Here is a 17,698-nt window from a genome sequence, read left to right as displayed (position 1 = left end):
GCAATAAGCAGAGAAGAAAACAAAAATGGTGCAAATCTTTAAACTCTTAAAGCCCACCTTCAGGCACATTCTTCTCCATCCAGGTCATACCTCCCAAACCTTCCAAAATAGTGCCACCAACCTGGGACCAATACTCAAATGCTGATCTGTCTCAAATATGAGACTGTGGTATATAGCTCTAATTTCAGCACTTGAGAGTCAAGGGTCCTGAAGACTGCCACAAGTTTGAGGCCAACCTGGTCTACAGAGTGAGTTCCAGGCCAGGCAAAGATGTAAAGTAAGACTATGGCTCCAAAATAAATAAATAACTAAAATAATAAAAAAAAAACTTTCACTAGTATATTATATTTTTTAGTTTTTCGAGACAGGGTTTCTCTGTGTAGCCCTGGCTGTCCTGGAACTCACTCTGTAGACCAGGCTGGCCTCAAACTCAGAAATCTGCCTGCCTCTGCCTCCCAAGTGCTGAGTGCTAGGATTAAAGGTGTGCACCACCACGCTTGGCTAGGGCAAGATCTTTATGTTTGGCCAGCTTGACTGTGTCCACCCATTCCGGGACTTTCAGTTTCCCGGACTTTTTGAGGAAGGCTGCCAGAGCTCTGACGAACTCCTGCTGGTTAAAGTCTTTTACAGTAACTCCAGGCATCCCTCTGCTGCCTGGGCTCCGGAATTGTGGCGATCAGCCATGTCCAGGCCTGCCTCTCACACGTGGCCCCTTAAAAACTCTTAAAATAAAATTTTATTCTCTCTGTATAGCTGTTTTGCCTACATGTGTCTCTGCATACACATGTGCCCGGTGCCCATGTAGTCCAGAAAAGGGCATCAGATGCCCTGAAACTGGAGTTGTAGATGGTTGTGATCTGCTATCATGTGGGTGCTGAGAACCAAACCCAGGTTCTTTGCAAGAGCAGGCAGTGCTTTTAACTGCTGAGCTATCTCTCCTGCCCAATGTCTTATTTTTTGTGCTGGTCTTCTGAAGGTCACCATGCTTACCTGCTGTGTTCATGATTAACTGACCATATCATATCCAGGAGGCCGTGTTTCATCAGACTCCTCCCCATCCTCCAGCTCTTATCATCATTCTACCTCTTTTTCCTTGATGCCCCTTGAAAGAATGATATAGATAACTTGTTTAGGGCCTTGCTTTCTTTTTCTTTTTTTCTTTTATTATTATTATTATTATTATTATTATTATTATTAATTTTTTTGGGTTTTTTCGAGATAGGGTTTCACTGTATAGCCCTGGCTGTCCTGGAACTCACTTTGTAGACCAAGTTGGCCTCGAACTCAGAAATCTGCCTGCCTCTGCCTCCTGAGTGCTGGGATTAAAGGCGTGCGCCACCATGCCTGGCACTCCTGATGCTCTTACATCATCTCCTAATCCTTGAACCTTCACCTTCCTTGTGCTGGGATTCCAGGTGCAAGTTACCATTCTCACTTCTTCTGTTAAATTGTTCTCTCTCTCTCTCTCTCTCTCTCTCTCTCTCTCTCTCTCTCTCTCTCTCTCTCTCTCTAAATTACTATTTGTTTTTACATTCCAACTATAGTTGCCCCCTCCAGTATTTCCTCTCAGTCCGGCCTCCACCTCCCTCCCCATCCATTCATTCTTCCTTTGTATATATTCAGAAAAGTGTAGGCCTCCTCTGGATATATATCAACCAAACGTGACATCAAGCTGTAGTAAAACTAGGCACCTCCCCTCATATTAAGACCGACTTTTCACATCATGTCTTCAAAGTTCTTTCTTTCTTTCTTTCTTTCTTTCTTTCTTTCTTTCTTTCTTTCTTTCTTTCTTTCTTTCTTTCTTTCTTTCTTTCTTTCTTTCAACTCACTTTGTAGACCAGGCTGGCCTCGAACTCAGAAATCCGCCTGCCTCAGCCTCCCAAGTGCTGGGATTACAGGCGTGCGCCACCACGCCCGGCTTCAAAGTTCTTTCTATTTTATTTTCTTCCTTCTTTCCTTTTGTAATTCTTATAATGTTCATGTTGACAAAGTCAGTGATGTGTTACAGGATTCTTAGATTCGGTTCAGGTTATTTTTCTTCCTTCTTTCTGCTGCCCAGACTACATCATTTTTGTTGTTACTGTTGTTGGAGACAGAGTTTCTCTGTGTCTGAGCCCTGGGTGTTCCGGAACTTGCTCTTGTAGTCAGACCAGGCTGAGCTTAAACTCCCAGAGATGTACCTGCCTCTGCCTCCTGAGTGCTGGGATTAAAGGACCATGTCCAGCTCAGACTACAGAATTTAACTAATCTAGCTTCAAGGTCACTAATTCCCTTTTCCATCACTTCAAATTTAGTGTTGAAACCTTCTTAGTAACCAGGTTTTGTAGCAGCACATGCATGTGATAGCAACTGTTTGGGAGGCCAAGGCTGGGAGACTAAGCTTAAGGCCCTTGAGAGCTACACAGTGAAATCCTGTCTCCAATTGAAGAAGAAGAAGAGGCTGGGCGTGGTGGCGCATGCCTTTAATCCCAGCACTCGGGAGGCAGAGGCAGGTGGATTTCTGAGTTCAAGGACAGCCTGGTCTACAGAGCAAATTCCAGGACAGCCGGGGCTACACAGAGAAACCCTGTCTCAAAAAACCAAAAAAAAAAAAAAAAAAAAAAAAAAAAAANAAGAAGAAGAAGAANANANGAGGAGGAGGAGGAAGGTGGCAGCTCAGCTTGTTGGGGGTGTAGCTTAGTGGTAGAGCATTTGACTAGCACCATATCACCTGGATTAGAATTCAGAACTGCAAGAAAAAAAATCATCCAGTAAATTTGTGTGTTCGTTTTTAAGAAAGGATCATGTAGCTCAGGGTTCAAACTTACTGTATAGCTAGCTGAGGATGACCTCAAAGTCATGATCCTTCTGCCTTTATCAACCTGAATGGGGAGATTAAAGGTATGAACCATTATGCGTGGTTCTATATAGTGTTCCAGATTAAAACCAGGGCTTTTTCCATGCTAGGCAAACACTTTACCAACTGAACTATATGCACAGTCAAAATATGCATTTTTTTGGTTTTTTTTTTTGTTGTTGTTTTTTTTGAGACAGGGTTTCTCTGTGTAGCCTTGGCTGTCCTGGGACTCACTCTGTAGACCAGGCTGGCCTCGAACTCAGAAATCTGCCTGCCTCTGCCTCCCAAATGCTGGGATTAAAGGTGTGCACCACCACGCCTGGCTTATTCGGAAGATTTAATGATCATATACTCAGGTCTGCAGCTACATTTCAAACCTATTAATTAGCATTATATGAGACACTCAGTGATTGTCAATTTTTCGTGTCTCTCCTCAGTAGCATATTCAAGTATGAAAATGAGAGCCAGAAATACCTATTTGAGGGACTAAATGTAAATCATATAATGTGGCTATTTCTATTAATGAAACTCTAATGAGTTCATACCAATTTGTTATCAGAGTTGTAATCACTCTGCTGTAATTATTTTGCAGTGTTTTTTTTTTTGTGGGGTGGGGTGAGATGGGCAGGGTCTCATGTAGCTAAGGCTATCTTCAAAGTAATTATATAGCCAAGTGTCTTCTAGTCTCCACATCTTGAGTTCTGGGATTACAGGCATGAGCTACTATGCCCCATTTACGTGACTCTGGAGACTGGACCTACAGCTTCATGCTAGGCAAGCACTCTATGAAAGGACTCTATGAATTGAGCTGTTTCCAGCCCCTTTGTAGCATTCTTAATGAGTAATGACAAACAAGAAGTTGATGGGTTTTGATATATGTAAACACACTCAATGCTTTTTAGCTTCACATGACCTTTCAATATATTTCTCCCTTCAAGTCCTTTCTTACTGGCTCCCCTTCTCTTCTTGACTTGGCTTGGTTACATTAAAACGTTTCCACCAGGCTGGGCGTGGTGGCGCACGCCTTTAATTCCAACACTTGGGAGGCAGAGGCAGGCGGATTTCTGAGTTCAAGGCCAGCCTGGTCTACAGAGTGAGTTCCAGGACAGCCAGGGCTATACAGAGAAACCCTGTCTCGAATAAATAAATAAATAAATAAATAAATAAATAAATAAATAAATAAATAAATAAATAAAAACCGTTTCCACCAAAGAAGTGGCCAGTTGTCTGCATCTGAGCCAACAGTGGAAAACTTTCCTTGGGCCTTACTTCCTCCTGTATCTGGAAATAAGCCAGGTCCTCCCAGTGATCGTTCTTTGCAGTTTCACACAATATCTAAGATAAGATCAGGGGTGTTCAGTAAAGTATTTGAAGACTGGAACACTGAATAAGTTGCAAAGACTCTTCTGAAGCGTGTAAATTGCTTGAGGATGGGGAAAATAGTATGCATAAATTTGAAAAGTAAAGAAAAGAAAAACATCCCTCCTTAATTCCTCATTTACCTGACTGAACCCCGGTGGCCATTGTTTTCCATTTCTGCCTTGCTCCTACCCACCCTTTCCTTATTGAAGCTACTTACAGTGCAACCTTTGAGCTCTGGTGTTATCTTTCCTCTGTCTACACGCCTCCAGTTTATACCACTGTAATATAGCCATAAAAGTAGGGGATGTATCATTTTCTCAGCACCCAGAGAAATAACAAACACATTTTTGAGAGAAAATGCCTTTAATATGCTATTAGGAAAAAAAATTCAGATTTTTCAGAGTCTAGAGAAATGGAGAAACATCAATAGCTTTACAGCAAGAAAGGGCAGCTTCCATGTAAATGTGACAGTTACCACAAAAGGTGTGTTTTTTGTGTATTAGGAATGAGGTTGGGCTTCTTACTTACAGACAGATCACAATCTGTAAGGCGGTCCTCATTAGCATTCATTTTTTTTAATAGTATAGAATAGAGTTTATTCAGGGCATGGGGAGGGGAGTCAAGATGGTAGTAGAGGCAGAGAAAGGGAGAGGAGAGAGAGAGAGAGAGAGAGAGAGAGAGAGACAGAGAGAGAGAGAGAGAACGTGGAGGGGGGAAGGGAATCGGGCAGCGAGGGGGGAAGGGAAAGCAAAAGCCTCATAATGGCCTTATTTTCTATCTTTGGAAAATGGCATGATGCTCACACCTCATTTTGCTCATCAGTAAAATGGGTGAGGTGATTGGTACTTTCCTTATTGGAAGGAATATACTTCCACGAGGTCAGGTCAGAAGTGGAAGTTGCTTTTTTTTTTTCCTTAAATCTTTCAGCACACATTGATATAACCTCAGTAGGAGCCATGGAACCATGAACCGCTTTTCTGACATTTCCTTTAGGGATGGGAAGGCACAGTTCTTATTTTCAGTCCCCAAGCAAGTAATTGTGACACCTTATCTTTCAAAGGAAGATTTAATCTTTGACCATTTTGATGTGCGAGCAGTGCACTGTGCCAACATAAAAGCCCCAGGCCACCCTGCTCAGTGCAGCACCTTTGCTCACCCGGACTGTGTACTTTTAGGTGGTGGACTGCTTTCTTTGAGAATGCAAGGGCGTTTGTTCTGTATGTTGAATATCTATCTGTCTTGCTAGCAACTCAGTTAACCCAGCCTATATCGTTCGAATCTGACTTCATTGTTTTGACAAGATTTGAAATAGATAAATCTAAGTTCTATGGTTAGGTAATTGATAGCGGGTGAGTATTATTCAAGGGGAAAAAATGATCTTCATTTAATTCACCAATGGCAATAGATTTGTAATCACTTCCTAATGCTGTTTTACAAAGTTATCTTGTAAAACTGGTTGTTTTTTTTATCTTCTCTGCTAAAAGATACCTCCAGATACAGAAACTTATGCTTACTTTACTTCTATTCCCTAAAAAGACCAAAATCAAATAACAAATACAAGAGCATATGCACAAACAAGTTTCTGCAATTGTGAACAAATTTTCAAGGGCTCTTGTGTCTAGACTTTAAGGAGCAGAGCTTATCACACAGCTTTCTGCCCAGCCGACATGTGACAGCATGGAATAAGAGTGCTCTGGGGATGGTTTCTGAATATTAGTCTTCTGAAATATCTCCAACTCATCATGTGTCTACTTGTTTGGAATTGTGTCTTGTAAGGAATTATATCCAATCTCAACTGCCCTGCTGTTAGCTTAGAGGCCAAAGAGACACTGTAAGAGGAAGGATGCTTCAGTTTCTCTGCTCCTGTTTCATTCGGAAACTATGACCTGCTGTATCTCGATTGGCTGAAATCCACGGACAGCAGATGGAGTGGTGAAGAAAGCATTAGGCAGTTCTCCGGGGCTGATGGAGCCAGAGTCACTTTGCACGGAACCTCCACTGTTCTCAAACTGGGAGATTTTCTTTTTGATCATCTTCCTCTCCTTGGCTCTGCGATTCTGAAACCAGATTTTCACCTGAAACACAAAATACTTTATACTTAATGGGGACAATACCCTAAGTGTAACCAACACAGCAAGTGACAGCCTTACAAGCCTCCTTCATGCAAATTACTTCATTTGAGCCTCAGGGTGACTTTGCGAACTATACCCATTTTACAGGTTTGAAAATACTGTGACTCAGAGAGGGCAGGTGCTTTGTAAGAGATGAGACTGACACCATCAAACCTAGTCCTAGTCTGAATACAGAGGTATATATATTACAACTCATTTGCATCTTGTTACACATGTACAAATAAATATATAATGATGCTGAGGACTGCTGATGAAAGAGAAAAATTAAAATGGCAACAGTGATTACAGTTGGACATTAAGAGAAATTTCCTTATATTAAGAAGTTAACACCTAGAACGGGGTGAACAGGGTCATGAAATAACATCTATTTCTTGTTGGAAATCAACACAAGAGAAGTACTAATGCGCCTGTATGTGGTTGGAGTGCAAACTGCTTGAGATAAGGCAATGCGATAGTGAATTTTACATTTCTAGACTTCTATGATTCCAGCATCATTCCTAGACTTAGGGAAAACTCACCAGGTGCTCGTGTGATTGCCAAGTTTGAATGAGTGGAGACTACTGCCCTTTGCTGTAACTTGATCTCCACTGAGTAGTCACAGTAAGCTAAATTCGAGGCAGGCATCATAACATCGTACAGACCAGAGAAGATTACATTTCCTATTTTGAATAACAGAAAAGCTCCATCCATGGAACTGCACTGGTATGTAGTTCCTCTTGTAGTTTGACTGATAGGAATCAGACGGTGGCCACAGTTGTGAAATTTCCACTTTTCACACTCGTTAGTACTACTTGAGGGACCAGATCAACGTTTGACTTGATCTATGAATTACATTGGACTTCTAATCTCTTTGCACCTCCCTGCTTGACCTCTTTGATCCCAGGCTCACATGATACCCACCCATTAAATAGTTAATAGATCCTCTGACCAATGAAACAACACAGGGTGAGTAGGGGTTTAGGAGCACTTAGAAAAGCATCTGTCTTCTGTTTTGCTGTTTCCTCCAAACCCTAGCCGATTGAAATAACTATGTGGGAATGTTTGGTAATACCTGTCTCTCAGAAAGGCCCAGGTTAACTGCCAGCTCTGACTTCCTCCGGATGGTGATGTATCTATTGCAGTGAAATTCCTTTTCCAGCTCCAGCCTTTGATGATCTGTGTAGACCACACGATACTTTTCTTTTGTTCTGGTTTTCCCTGTTGAGAAAGCATAAGATTTCATCTTATTCTTCTCTTCCGGAGATTATTTGGGTTGAGGGCACCAGTTACTCATCTAACTTTGATTTATTACTTTGAAATAGAAAGGAATTGTATTTTTAAACCAAACATATCATGTCAATTTCTCCATAAATGCATTATCATATGTGGCCAAGTTATTGATACCTAGCTGGGTGTGAATATAAACGTCCATCATTGTTCTGAAATAATCAGTCGAATTACAGCTACTCTACCTTTGACCTACTGTAATACCAAAACATTTAAAATACTTAACACTCAATCCACAGTTTTCATTATGTTCCCATCCAAATATAATAATTGAATTAACAATAATGGCAACAGCCACCATGAATTAATTACACTTTGCTTTGTTGTTGTTGTTATTTTGAGACAGGGTTTCTCTGTGTAGCCCTGGCTGTCCTGGAATTTGCTCTGTAGACCAGGCTGGCCTCGAACTCACAGAGATCTACCCATCTCTGCCTCCTGAGTACTGGGACTAAAGGTGTGCACCACTATACCTGGCCCTCATGAATTACATTTTATGCAACGTTTTCATGACTGTTTCCCATTATCTTATCTACTCTGTTAAATTACATGGAGAATGTTATTGTATAGACAAAGAACCTGAGGTTCAGTATAGGTAAATGAATTTATGCTGGTGAGCCTAGGAGGGCAAACCCAAACATGTACCTTTGACTCTAGGCTCAGTATGCTGTTGGGAAGTATAATCCCACATGAAGCAGACTATTCTGGAATTCTGACACTGTAGTTCTGTGTATTACCTAGAAAGAATGTGTATAGTTTGAAAAGAAAATATTTATTGCTACTTAGCAAATTATGTTTCAAAATGGCACCTACTTTTCCTGTGTCTTAAGGCTTTTTTTATTTCCGAGTGAACAGTGAATGGGGGAGGAGGGTGTGTTGACTTAAGCAGACTGAAGTGACGACTCCACGTGCTTTGAAAAGATATCCAAACATTTGGTTTGTGTGACAACATCTAGCTAATTTCTCATGCTTGCCTTCAAATAGAGTTTTATTCTTCCTTTCAAATTTTCCAAAGGTGATTAGGAAGTCACTCTTCCTTTTCAGTTTCTCTAACCCCCTCTAGGATCTTGCTTTTTTTCCCCCTGTGGCTTTTAGAAAGTTCTTCTGATCTTCTCTGGTTGTTTTTGATGTGAGGTTTTGCCCCCCCCCCCCCCCCGACCTGTAGGACAAAGACCTCTTTAAAGTGGGTCCCTAAACTCCATTGAGGTGTTAAGATGCAGCACAGGCCTAACAAAGGAGCCACATAGCATGGATCCCATCCTGAACCCTCTTTACATTCAGGAACATCAACCAATTGGCTTGGAATTTACAAGCCCTAAACAAATGTCAGACCCCCTTTCATCTCCAGGAAGAGGAGGGGGCATGGATGTAGAAACAGATCTACCTTATGATTCAACTAAATGGCTGGATAACTTATGGGCTACTCAGTGCAACGAAAATTCTCTCCCTTGAAATGATGAGCCCCAAGTACCAGCCAATTAACTTTCCTCAAAGGCCCAAACTTCGAGCCAGATTTCTGGATCCATGCAGAAACACAGGAAACCAGGAATCTGGCTTTTGGCATCTTCCAAAGACAGCATGTGTACTGAAGAATGAAAACAAAAAATCTAATTTAATTTGTTTTCAGGACCTCAGCTTTAGAATCAAAGTATATCTTTGAGGAGATAGTTCCTAAAACCCTTCCTGATTTAAAAAAAAAAAAAAAGTGACTGAGTTTAAATTTTAACTTGAAAGAGGGAGGTTAAAATTCAACTTGTGTGTGTCTGTGTCTTCAGTTCAGTCAATTAATCAGTAAATATAACCAGACTTCAAGAACTCTGGAAAGATTGTGGTTCTTCCCCACCCCCATTGGCCATAAATTCCCTTCTTGCAGTTTCTTCTGAGGACAATAAAGTCAAGACCAGGCCTCTTTATTTGCCATGAAAATGCTCACCCTTTCCGGCAATATAACCTTCGAAGAAAGGGGCAATGACAAGAGCTGAGATGCATATCAAAGCTGAACAAGTGTTAAAAAGAGTCTGTAGGCCCAATCTGATGATAAGACGGAAAACCCCAAAGACAAGGGAGTAGACTAACTACCTGCACAGTTTACAAAGGGAAAGACATTCTCAGAACCATGGCTCATTCACCAATAGCCTCTTTCCCTGAGATGAGGGAAGGGATCTGGTCACTTTCCGGTAGAACACAGTGTCCATATTCCCACACTAAAGCCAAAGACCAACAAAGCATGAGGAGGACTTGTTTTTATTGTTTAAGTTCCTCTATTTTCCAGAGACAATGACATTTTGAGATCAGGGGATTTCCTTCTCAGCCAATACTATGAGTTAATTTAGGAATGGAAGAAAGCGCTACTTCCACTCCTCTGAAATAAGAATTTTGTTACTTCTTCCACAAAGACTTGAACAATCACCTCCATAGTTCACAATAGTCCTTCCTACCACCCAGGAGGCAGTACCTCACAGTTCACAAGGAGATGTCACTATATAGGATGACACTGTCACCATAAGTGTGGTTGCAATGGTGTTCTGTGGAGAGACTAGCCGCCAAAGTGATATTAGGCAGAAAAGCCCATATGAAGCCTCAGGAGCACAATGGTGATGAGAACAGAAAAAAAAAATGATGGAGACAGTACCACCGTGATGACTTTCACCTAATGGCAATCCTTTACTGCTTTTGAACTAAAAATCACATCCAAACTCACTTTTAAAATTGTCCTACAAAATATGAAAAACCAAGGAAGACAATGACCAAGGTCTTAAGAATTATTAAGCAATTCATTTTATGAAGTGTGCAAACTGAATACAGCTTTTAAAGTATTTCCTTAGTGGCCAGTGGCTTAAATAGAATTGCTCAAATGACTTCCTTTCCTTTTGTAAACAGGGAAGCCTCTTTCCAGCTCTGCTAAGCATGCAGCCAATACTCATATAGGGCTTTAGTTCTGTGCTAAAGAAAACAGTGGAAAATGACTTGTTCTCATACACTGGCGTTGTTTAAAATGTGAGACTGCTTGAAAATATTAACCTTTGTAGAAATGTTTGGATAAGATAGATTGCATATGGTGACATGTGTTTAGAATAGAATACTGAGAAAACTACACAGCACTCGAGCGGCAGAGATAGGTGGATCTCTATGAGTTCGAGGCTAGCCTGCTCTACAGAGGTAGTTCCAGGACAGCCAGAGCTGCACAAAGGAATCCTGTCTCAAAAAAAAAAAAAAAAAAAAAAAAAAAAGAAAAAAGGAAAACTATGTACAAATAAAAAGAAATGCCTTTTAAATCAGATTATCTGGAAGGCGATGGTTTATTCTACATGTCTCTCTTCTCCTTGCTCTAGAAATCACATCTGTAATGAGTGCTACACACACACACACACACACACACACACACACACTCACACACACATACTTTAACTTAAGTCTGTTTCAATTATCTTCATTAATCAAAAAAGAAAAAAGAAAAAAAAAAACCTTTCATGGGATTGCCTTAATTCGGGGAAGGGCTACTTCTAGTCTGTTGTCCACAGATTTTTTTTTCTCTCTCTCTCAGCCCTAAACGCTATGTCCATGTGCAATGGTCTGAGGTGAGAAGGCTTAGGAAGCTCTGACTTGTCCATTCACTTAACAGACCTTTAACATCTGCCACCTTGCTAAGCATATAAAGGGGGATACTTTGGTTCGGAGTGTCCAATGAGGTGATGACATTGTTTTTTGTGGAGTTTATGGCCCAATATCATGACAGATACTCAGTGAGTCTACAATCTCCAGAACTTATGGAAAGCATCACTTATGTGTGTGGCGTGGGGTGCTCTCATCTCATGCATATCTCTCATCTTAAACTGTTGACAAATAACAACCTGAGTTATAAGAATACACAAAAGGGTGGTATTAACTTACAAGGAATTCAAATGAAACAAATGTTGATGTTAACAAAACTTTGTTGATAGGACAAGTTGCCAAGAGTTCAAGGAGCTGCAATGTCATTCTCAGTTTCAAGCTTCTCCTAAACACTGAAGAGATGAAGGAACACAGAGTAAGGGGGGTCCTTCTCAACTTCTCTTGGCATCAGAATTACCCAAAGAAGGCTCTGAGATGTATATGGAAGACTTAAAGCAAAACAGAGAAAAGTGTCATGTTTCCCCTCAGCAACACAAAGACAATTCATCACAACTGAATTTTCTTATTGTGTCCTTTTCCTCACATTGTTTTCCATTCTAAAAAACAGGCTCGTGACATTTCCCCCTACAGTATTTCAAAGGACAATCCTAGACAGTAGGTATTTTTATGTCCTTTTAAAAAGATGTATTTTGCTTATTCTTAGGTTTTAGTGAATGGATGTTATTTTTACCCTGAAGGTTAGATGCAACAACAGCTCTGAGGATGAATGCCCTACCCTAGCCTCATTTTTTTTTAAAGTTACATGACTCACCCATATTTTCTCCTTAATACAAGTTCTTAAGTGTTACTTTTAACTTAAGATCTCTACCCTAGTTATAAAAGTGGAGCTTCCTCCTTCTGGCTGAAAATTCTCCTAAAGGTATAAAATGCTACATCCCTATCCTTTCAAACCTTTGCTTTTTGGAAGAGTGAGAAGGGAAAACACAGGGTTGTGGAGAGCATAATCATCATGGACAAATACTATTGAAGTATCATTGCCTCCACAGAGGGATGAAAGTAATAGTCAAATTTCACTAATTTTCTCTAATGACAGGGAACAAGTATTGGAGTAATAAGAAAACGTTAAGAGAACAACCACAGCTGAAAACAAACATGTCACTGGCTCCCAGTCTGAGATTACAGTGGAGTCTTCATTTCCTCTAAGTTTTCGCCTCCCTCCCCACCAGCTAGCTGCTCCCAGTTGCCCGCCAGGGCTTACTGGTCAGCGACATTAGACCTTAAGCTGGGATCCTTACACCTTTTAGTGTTTTGACGCTGTTGCAGACTTGCATTCTGCTTCTGCATTTGTGGCCACCTGCTGAAATAGCTATGAGGGCTTTAGGCACTTAGTGGTGGGGGTGGGGGTGGGAGACAATAACACGGGGGGTGGGAGACAATAACACGGAACGGTTGGGTTGTGTGCCTGCCCGGTGTAAGGATTATGTCCTATGAAATGACAGCTCAGTGTTGTAACCTTGTTCACCTTAACGCTTCCTTCGGTGGGTAGGGACATTGGAAAAAGGCAATAGGCTTCAAGACATTTCTAATTTGGGCGATGGAAGCTGTAGCTTCCTTGGACATCTTGTATGGAGGCCGTTTTGCAGCGGAAGCCTTCATAGGTTTGGCCGTCGGTTGCCAGCTAAGCACCTACTAAGTTGAGCATCCATCACCAGTTTTCAGAGAGGCTGCATACCGCGGTAGGGAAAGATTTGGAGCTAAAACCGGCAAGCACCATGACAACCTTAGCTGTCCTTCACCCCGTTCATCACATGTGCTTCTGTTTTTGTCCCCCCCCCCTCGGGACAATGACAGGATTTGATCCCGATTCTTGTGGTTCCCTCAGGAACACTGTCCATACCCTTACTCCCTTGACTTATCTGGGAAGGGTAAAGCCAAACCAAACCAAAAACCAACCAACCAGCCAAACAAACACACAGACAAACAAACACACAAACAAATAATAAAAAAAGCCCACCTCAACAACCCCCAGGAGAGGTTTAGTTCCAAACGCGACTTTTAACCAGCTTTGAACCTAGGCACAAAGGAGGGAACTACTGATCCCGCCAGCCAGCTACGCTGTGGGCTGCTTAGTTGAACTCTCTCGGAGTGAAGAGTAAGAGGGTAGCGGACCAAGAGTAGAGAAGAGAAGAAGCAGCGGGACGAAGGATTACTCACCGGTCACCTGAACAGTTTTGCGCATCCACGCGTAGGGGCTGTGACGGCTCCTGCTTGGAGAAGTGGCGCCGGAGGTGCCGGAGTCGAGGGAAACCAGTGACTCGCTGGCCGCGTCTGGCAAGCTCCCGCCGCCGTTGCTTGCACCGCTGGTGGGGCCCAGAGTGCTGTAGTCTGGGGATCCGAAAACTGGGGAGGTCATGTCATTCATGGGCACTGTGCCCATTGTACTGGGCGGCCCAGGGTACGTACTCCAGTCTTCTCGAGGTGGACTGTAGGGTGAGCTCCAGGCTCCCAGCGAAGGCCCGTGAGGATCCATGTTGGACATATGAGGATACCCCACGTAGTGTGGGTAAACTGGGGCTGCAGTAAAGTTGGAGGCAGGCAGAGGACTACCACTGCCCCCAGAGGTACCCACTCCGGCTGTGCTGTTTCCTCCAGGGCTCCTGAGAGTGCCTGGGTACATGCCTGCTTCTTTTTCTAAAAGGCAGCTTCCATACATGGTGACTTGGATAGAAGAAGTTGCCCCCTAAGCCATCCTGAGGTCCCTGTAAACTTAGCGCCAACCCGAGTTTGAGACTCAAGAGACTATCAATGGGTCAGCACTAGCTGCGCTGCTAGCTCCTCTGCAGGCTCGGACTACTCCATCCTTCCTTTCCTACCCTAAATTTCCAGGTAGTGGGCCATAGGAGGGTTACCAAAGGCTGGGCTGACGTCAAGGAGCTTCAAGCTTTTACATAGCATTTGCATTCAAATGAAGGGCCACTTAACCTCGCCCCCTAGCTTCCAGCCCTTCGGCGCCGCTTCAGGGACTCTTCTGCTTTCTTAGCACCACTTTTGCGCTTTTGGAGGCAGTTGTTCCTCAAGAAATTTCTCATCGGCTTCTTCAAAATGAGACTGAGACGCGCAAAGTCTTGTTTCCTTTCACTGAGGTCTGCCTTTCCCTGATCTTCCAGAACCCAGCTTGCTCTCCAGGTTTCCCCGTCTGCCCATCCTCTCCTATGTGGATTTTCCAGATGGTACTGGCCCATCATGCCACTGGCAAGAATTTTTCCCTTCTCCTACACACAAGGAGAGGGCTTTGGTTCTCTGGACAGATAGGTATTTGTTTCACAAATGTATATTCTGTATCCACAGTGTGTCAGGAATTGTTGTAGGCACTGGGGATACAGCACTGACATACACTTCTAGCTTCCTAAAGTTACATTCCAGTTTATGACTGTCTTCTTCAAACTCAGTGCCCTAAAGGACAGGAACTCTTGGAGTTTGGAATTCATGGCAGCTACATCAGACTTGCAATTTCCTTCCAAAAGTATGAACTAGGTAAGCACTCCCCCTGGGCACGGTCACCCATTTGAAAAGAGAAAGCCCAGCTGCACATGCACTACAAAGCAGGATTCTCGAAGATGAAGCCTGGATCCAGCTTGACTGCTGTACTCGTTCACTCATTCATTGAATATAGCTTTTGATAGTATTCTTGATCAGGTCTTTATTCAAATAAGTTGTCACCAATTATTTGACCCTTGTGACATAGTACAGATTTTAATAACGTGTGCAACCTGTTCCCATACTCCATTCCCCCTGGTAGATTTTTTTCCTGGTTGGTTTCTTTTCGATTACTGGGTTATTGGTAGCTGCAGCTTCTCCTGCAAAGACTTCTTCACACCAATTGTCTTCTTTCCTTTCTACTTTTCTGGGCCTGTGGCCCCTGCTCTGAGTCGCATTCTCTGCAGAGCCTTCCTTACACCCCTTCTCTTGCTCATTTATGTACCACCATTTCTGTATTCTTCTCTGCACCCCTTCTTTGTACCCCATTCTTTGCACCCTTTTGCATCCCCTTCTTCTCAGCCTTTTCTTTACAGCCCTCTTCCCGTCTGATTTGCTTTTGTTGCGGCCCCTACTTTCTTCACCCAAGCTTTGTCTTATCTGGCATAGTGAGGACTGTACTCTGTTACAGGAGTCCTTGTGTGTGGGTTTAGTTCAATATGGTTCTCAGGTTCTTAGTAGGTTCTTGTTCAGGAGTCTGATGAATCATAGTGTGCGTTGTTTGCAAGGCTCTTTGGCTCTCTGGACTTCTCAAGATTCTGCTGAGGGCTGTGTTGATTTTCTTGTACATGGGAAGTCTATCATTATTCTTTTTGTTTTGTTTTCAAGACAGGGTTTCTCTGTATAGCCTTGGCTGTCCTGGAACTCACTTTGTAGACCAGGCTGGCCAAGAACTCAGAAATCCGCCTGCCTCTGCCTCCTGAGTGCTGGGATTAAAGGCGTGTGCCACCACGCCCAGCGGAAAGCTAGAATTCTAAGGGTTCTTTTGAGAATGGTCAGCATTCCCTCCTCCTGGGTTGCTTCAAAGCACAGAAGCCCACCTTGCCTCTAAAATGATGTCATATAGTGACAGAGACCAGTTTCCCACCAGAAACAGATGCATTGCATAAGTCAGACGCTTTTGGTTATTGTTTCCTTGCTTCTTCTTCTCCTGCAGATTTATAGACTGTACACTTTAGCCTTGCCTATTGGTCCCAAGAGCTGGTGAAATACTTCCACTCAGTGTAGTAGAGAGAGGAGAAGAACAAATACTTAAGTACTGGGTACTGGACTGTGGAATTGTGGACACATCACCAATGAATAAAGCATCTGACCTTATTAAACTTGGATTCTATATATTTACTTATTATTTATTTTGTGTGTGTGTGTGTGTGTGTGTACGTACCTATGTATGTGTTGGAATATGGAGCTCAGAGGACAACTTGTAGAAGTTGTGCTTTGGGCTGGAGAGATGCCTCAGTGGTCAAGAGCACAGACTGCTCTTCTGAAGGTCCTGAGTTCAAATCCCAGAAACCACATGGTGGCTCACAACCATCCGTGACAAGATTGGACTCAGCACATGCCTCAGGGAGGCAGAGGGAGGCAGATTTCTGAATTCAAGGCCAGCCTGGTCTACAGAGTGAGTTCCAGGACAGCCAGGGCTATACAGAGAAACCCTGTCCCAAAAAAACAAAAAACAAAATGAAACAAACAAAAAGAAGTGACATATGTATAAATTACAAAAGTTGATGGACTATGTTATGAGGAAGACTCTATACTAAGAGAACAAGTGAAGAAATAATGCTTGTTTTCTATTGGAGAAAGGCTTTGTGGTTAAAGAGCACATGAGGTCCAAATGTTGAAGGGGGAGTAAGACTTTGTAAAGATTAGATTTTTCCTCTAAATGAGGTGGAGACATTGTAGAACTTTGAGTAGATGAATGCTATGATGAATTGCTTTGGACATTGAATTTAAAATAGACTTTAAATTTGGCATGGAAGAACATATCTATAAGCAACCCCAGCATTTGGCTGGTAGAGGGAGGAGGATCAGTTTTCAGTGCCATCATCAGTGACATAGCAAGTTCAAGGTCAATCTGAACTACATGAGAACCTGACCCCAAAACTAACAAACAAGTAAACAAATGACCTAACAGTATAAGCAGGCAAAGTAGTATTAAGATGATCAATCAAATGTTCCCTGTAGTTTTGTGAGTGGCAGTAGAGATAGATTCTCTCTACACTTTAAAGTTGTTTCTGAGAAGAAATAAAGAAGTAATTGATTAGCAAAAAGCTAATGGAAAGTTTTGTGCTAGGGAGAAGACTAAGGCCATTCATTACCTTTAGGTAATGTACCTATTAGTACTTTGCACATTGATCTCACTAAATCTTGGCAATAGCTCCACAAATGATTTATTATTCCTATTTTAAAGATGAAAAGACTGAGGCCATGAACCATTCCTTCACTTATTGTATTCTGAGGCACACTAGTCTATGTGATAATTGAGGTTACGTGTCAGGACAGAGGAATATGGAGGACCTTAACAAGTCCTATAACAGGGATTGGTGGCTCTTGCCCATCTCAGCACTTGAAAGGCTGAGGTGGAAGATTGCTACAACTTTAAGGCCAGTCTGAACTGCATAATGAGTTCAGGCCAGCCTGGGCTACAGAGTAATACTCTGTCAAAAGAATGGAGAAGGGGTTATGATGGAAAGGGGAAAGAGGAGAGGGAAGTTCTGGGGAGAAAATAACAGACACCAATGAACTTAGTGTTCCACATGAGGAGGAAGCAAGCTTGAGAAGGCAAGATTTTAAGGGGCCAAACAACCAGAACTATGATTGAAAAACAGGTCTGTTGACTCCCATATCAGAATTCTTTTCACTAGAAAGGTATTATTTTGGCCGGGCAGTGATGGCCCGTGCCATTAATCCCGGCACTTGGGAGGCGGAGACATGCAGATTTCTGAGTTCGAGTCCA

The 17,698-nt window shown here is 42.4% G+C and overlaps 1 protein-coding gene across 1 annotated transcript; it reads right to left on the bottom strand.

Annotated features, from left to right (window-relative positions):
• Positions 1–5,110: 5,110 nt before the first annotated feature.
• Positions 5,111–14,080, bottom strand: Cdx4 (caudal type homeobox 4). The gene is made up of 3 exons (XM_021188681.1): positions 13,420–14,080; positions 7,382–7,527; positions 5,111–6,273 (listed from the first exon to the last, which is right to left on the bottom strand). The coding sequence occupies exons 1-3, from the start codon at positions 13,916–13,918 to the stop codon at positions 6,067–6,069; spliced, it is 852 nt and encodes a 283-aa protein (XP_021044340.1). The 5' UTR covers positions 13,919–14,080; the 3' UTR covers positions 5,111–6,066.
• Positions 14,081–17,698: the final 3,618 nt, after the last annotated feature.

Source organism: Mus pahari, chromosome X (assembly GCF_900095145.1).
Source record: "Mus pahari chromosome X, PAHARI_EIJ_v1.1, whole genome shotgun sequence".
Taxonomy (NCBI): Eukaryota; Metazoa; Chordata; class Mammalia; order Rodentia; family Muridae; genus Mus; species Mus pahari.
Note: the sequence above shows the minus strand (reverse complement) of the source record. Positions and strands in the feature narration are given on the sequence as shown.

Bases quoted from the DNA above. Each gene is read 5' to 3' on its own strand.
- Cdx4 (XM_021188681.1), bottom strand. From the start codon at position 13,918: ATGTATGGAAGCTGCCTTTTAGAAAAAGAAGCAGGCATGTACCCAGGC. The intron at 7,528-13,419 runs GTGAGTAATCCT...CTTTCTCAACAG, and splicing joins CAAAACTGTTCAGGTGACCG to GGAAAACCAGAACAAAAGAA. The intron at 6,274-7,381 runs GTATTACCAAAC...TTTGTGTTTCAG, and splicing joins TGGGCCTTTCTGAGAGACAG to GTGAAAATCTGGTTTCAGAA.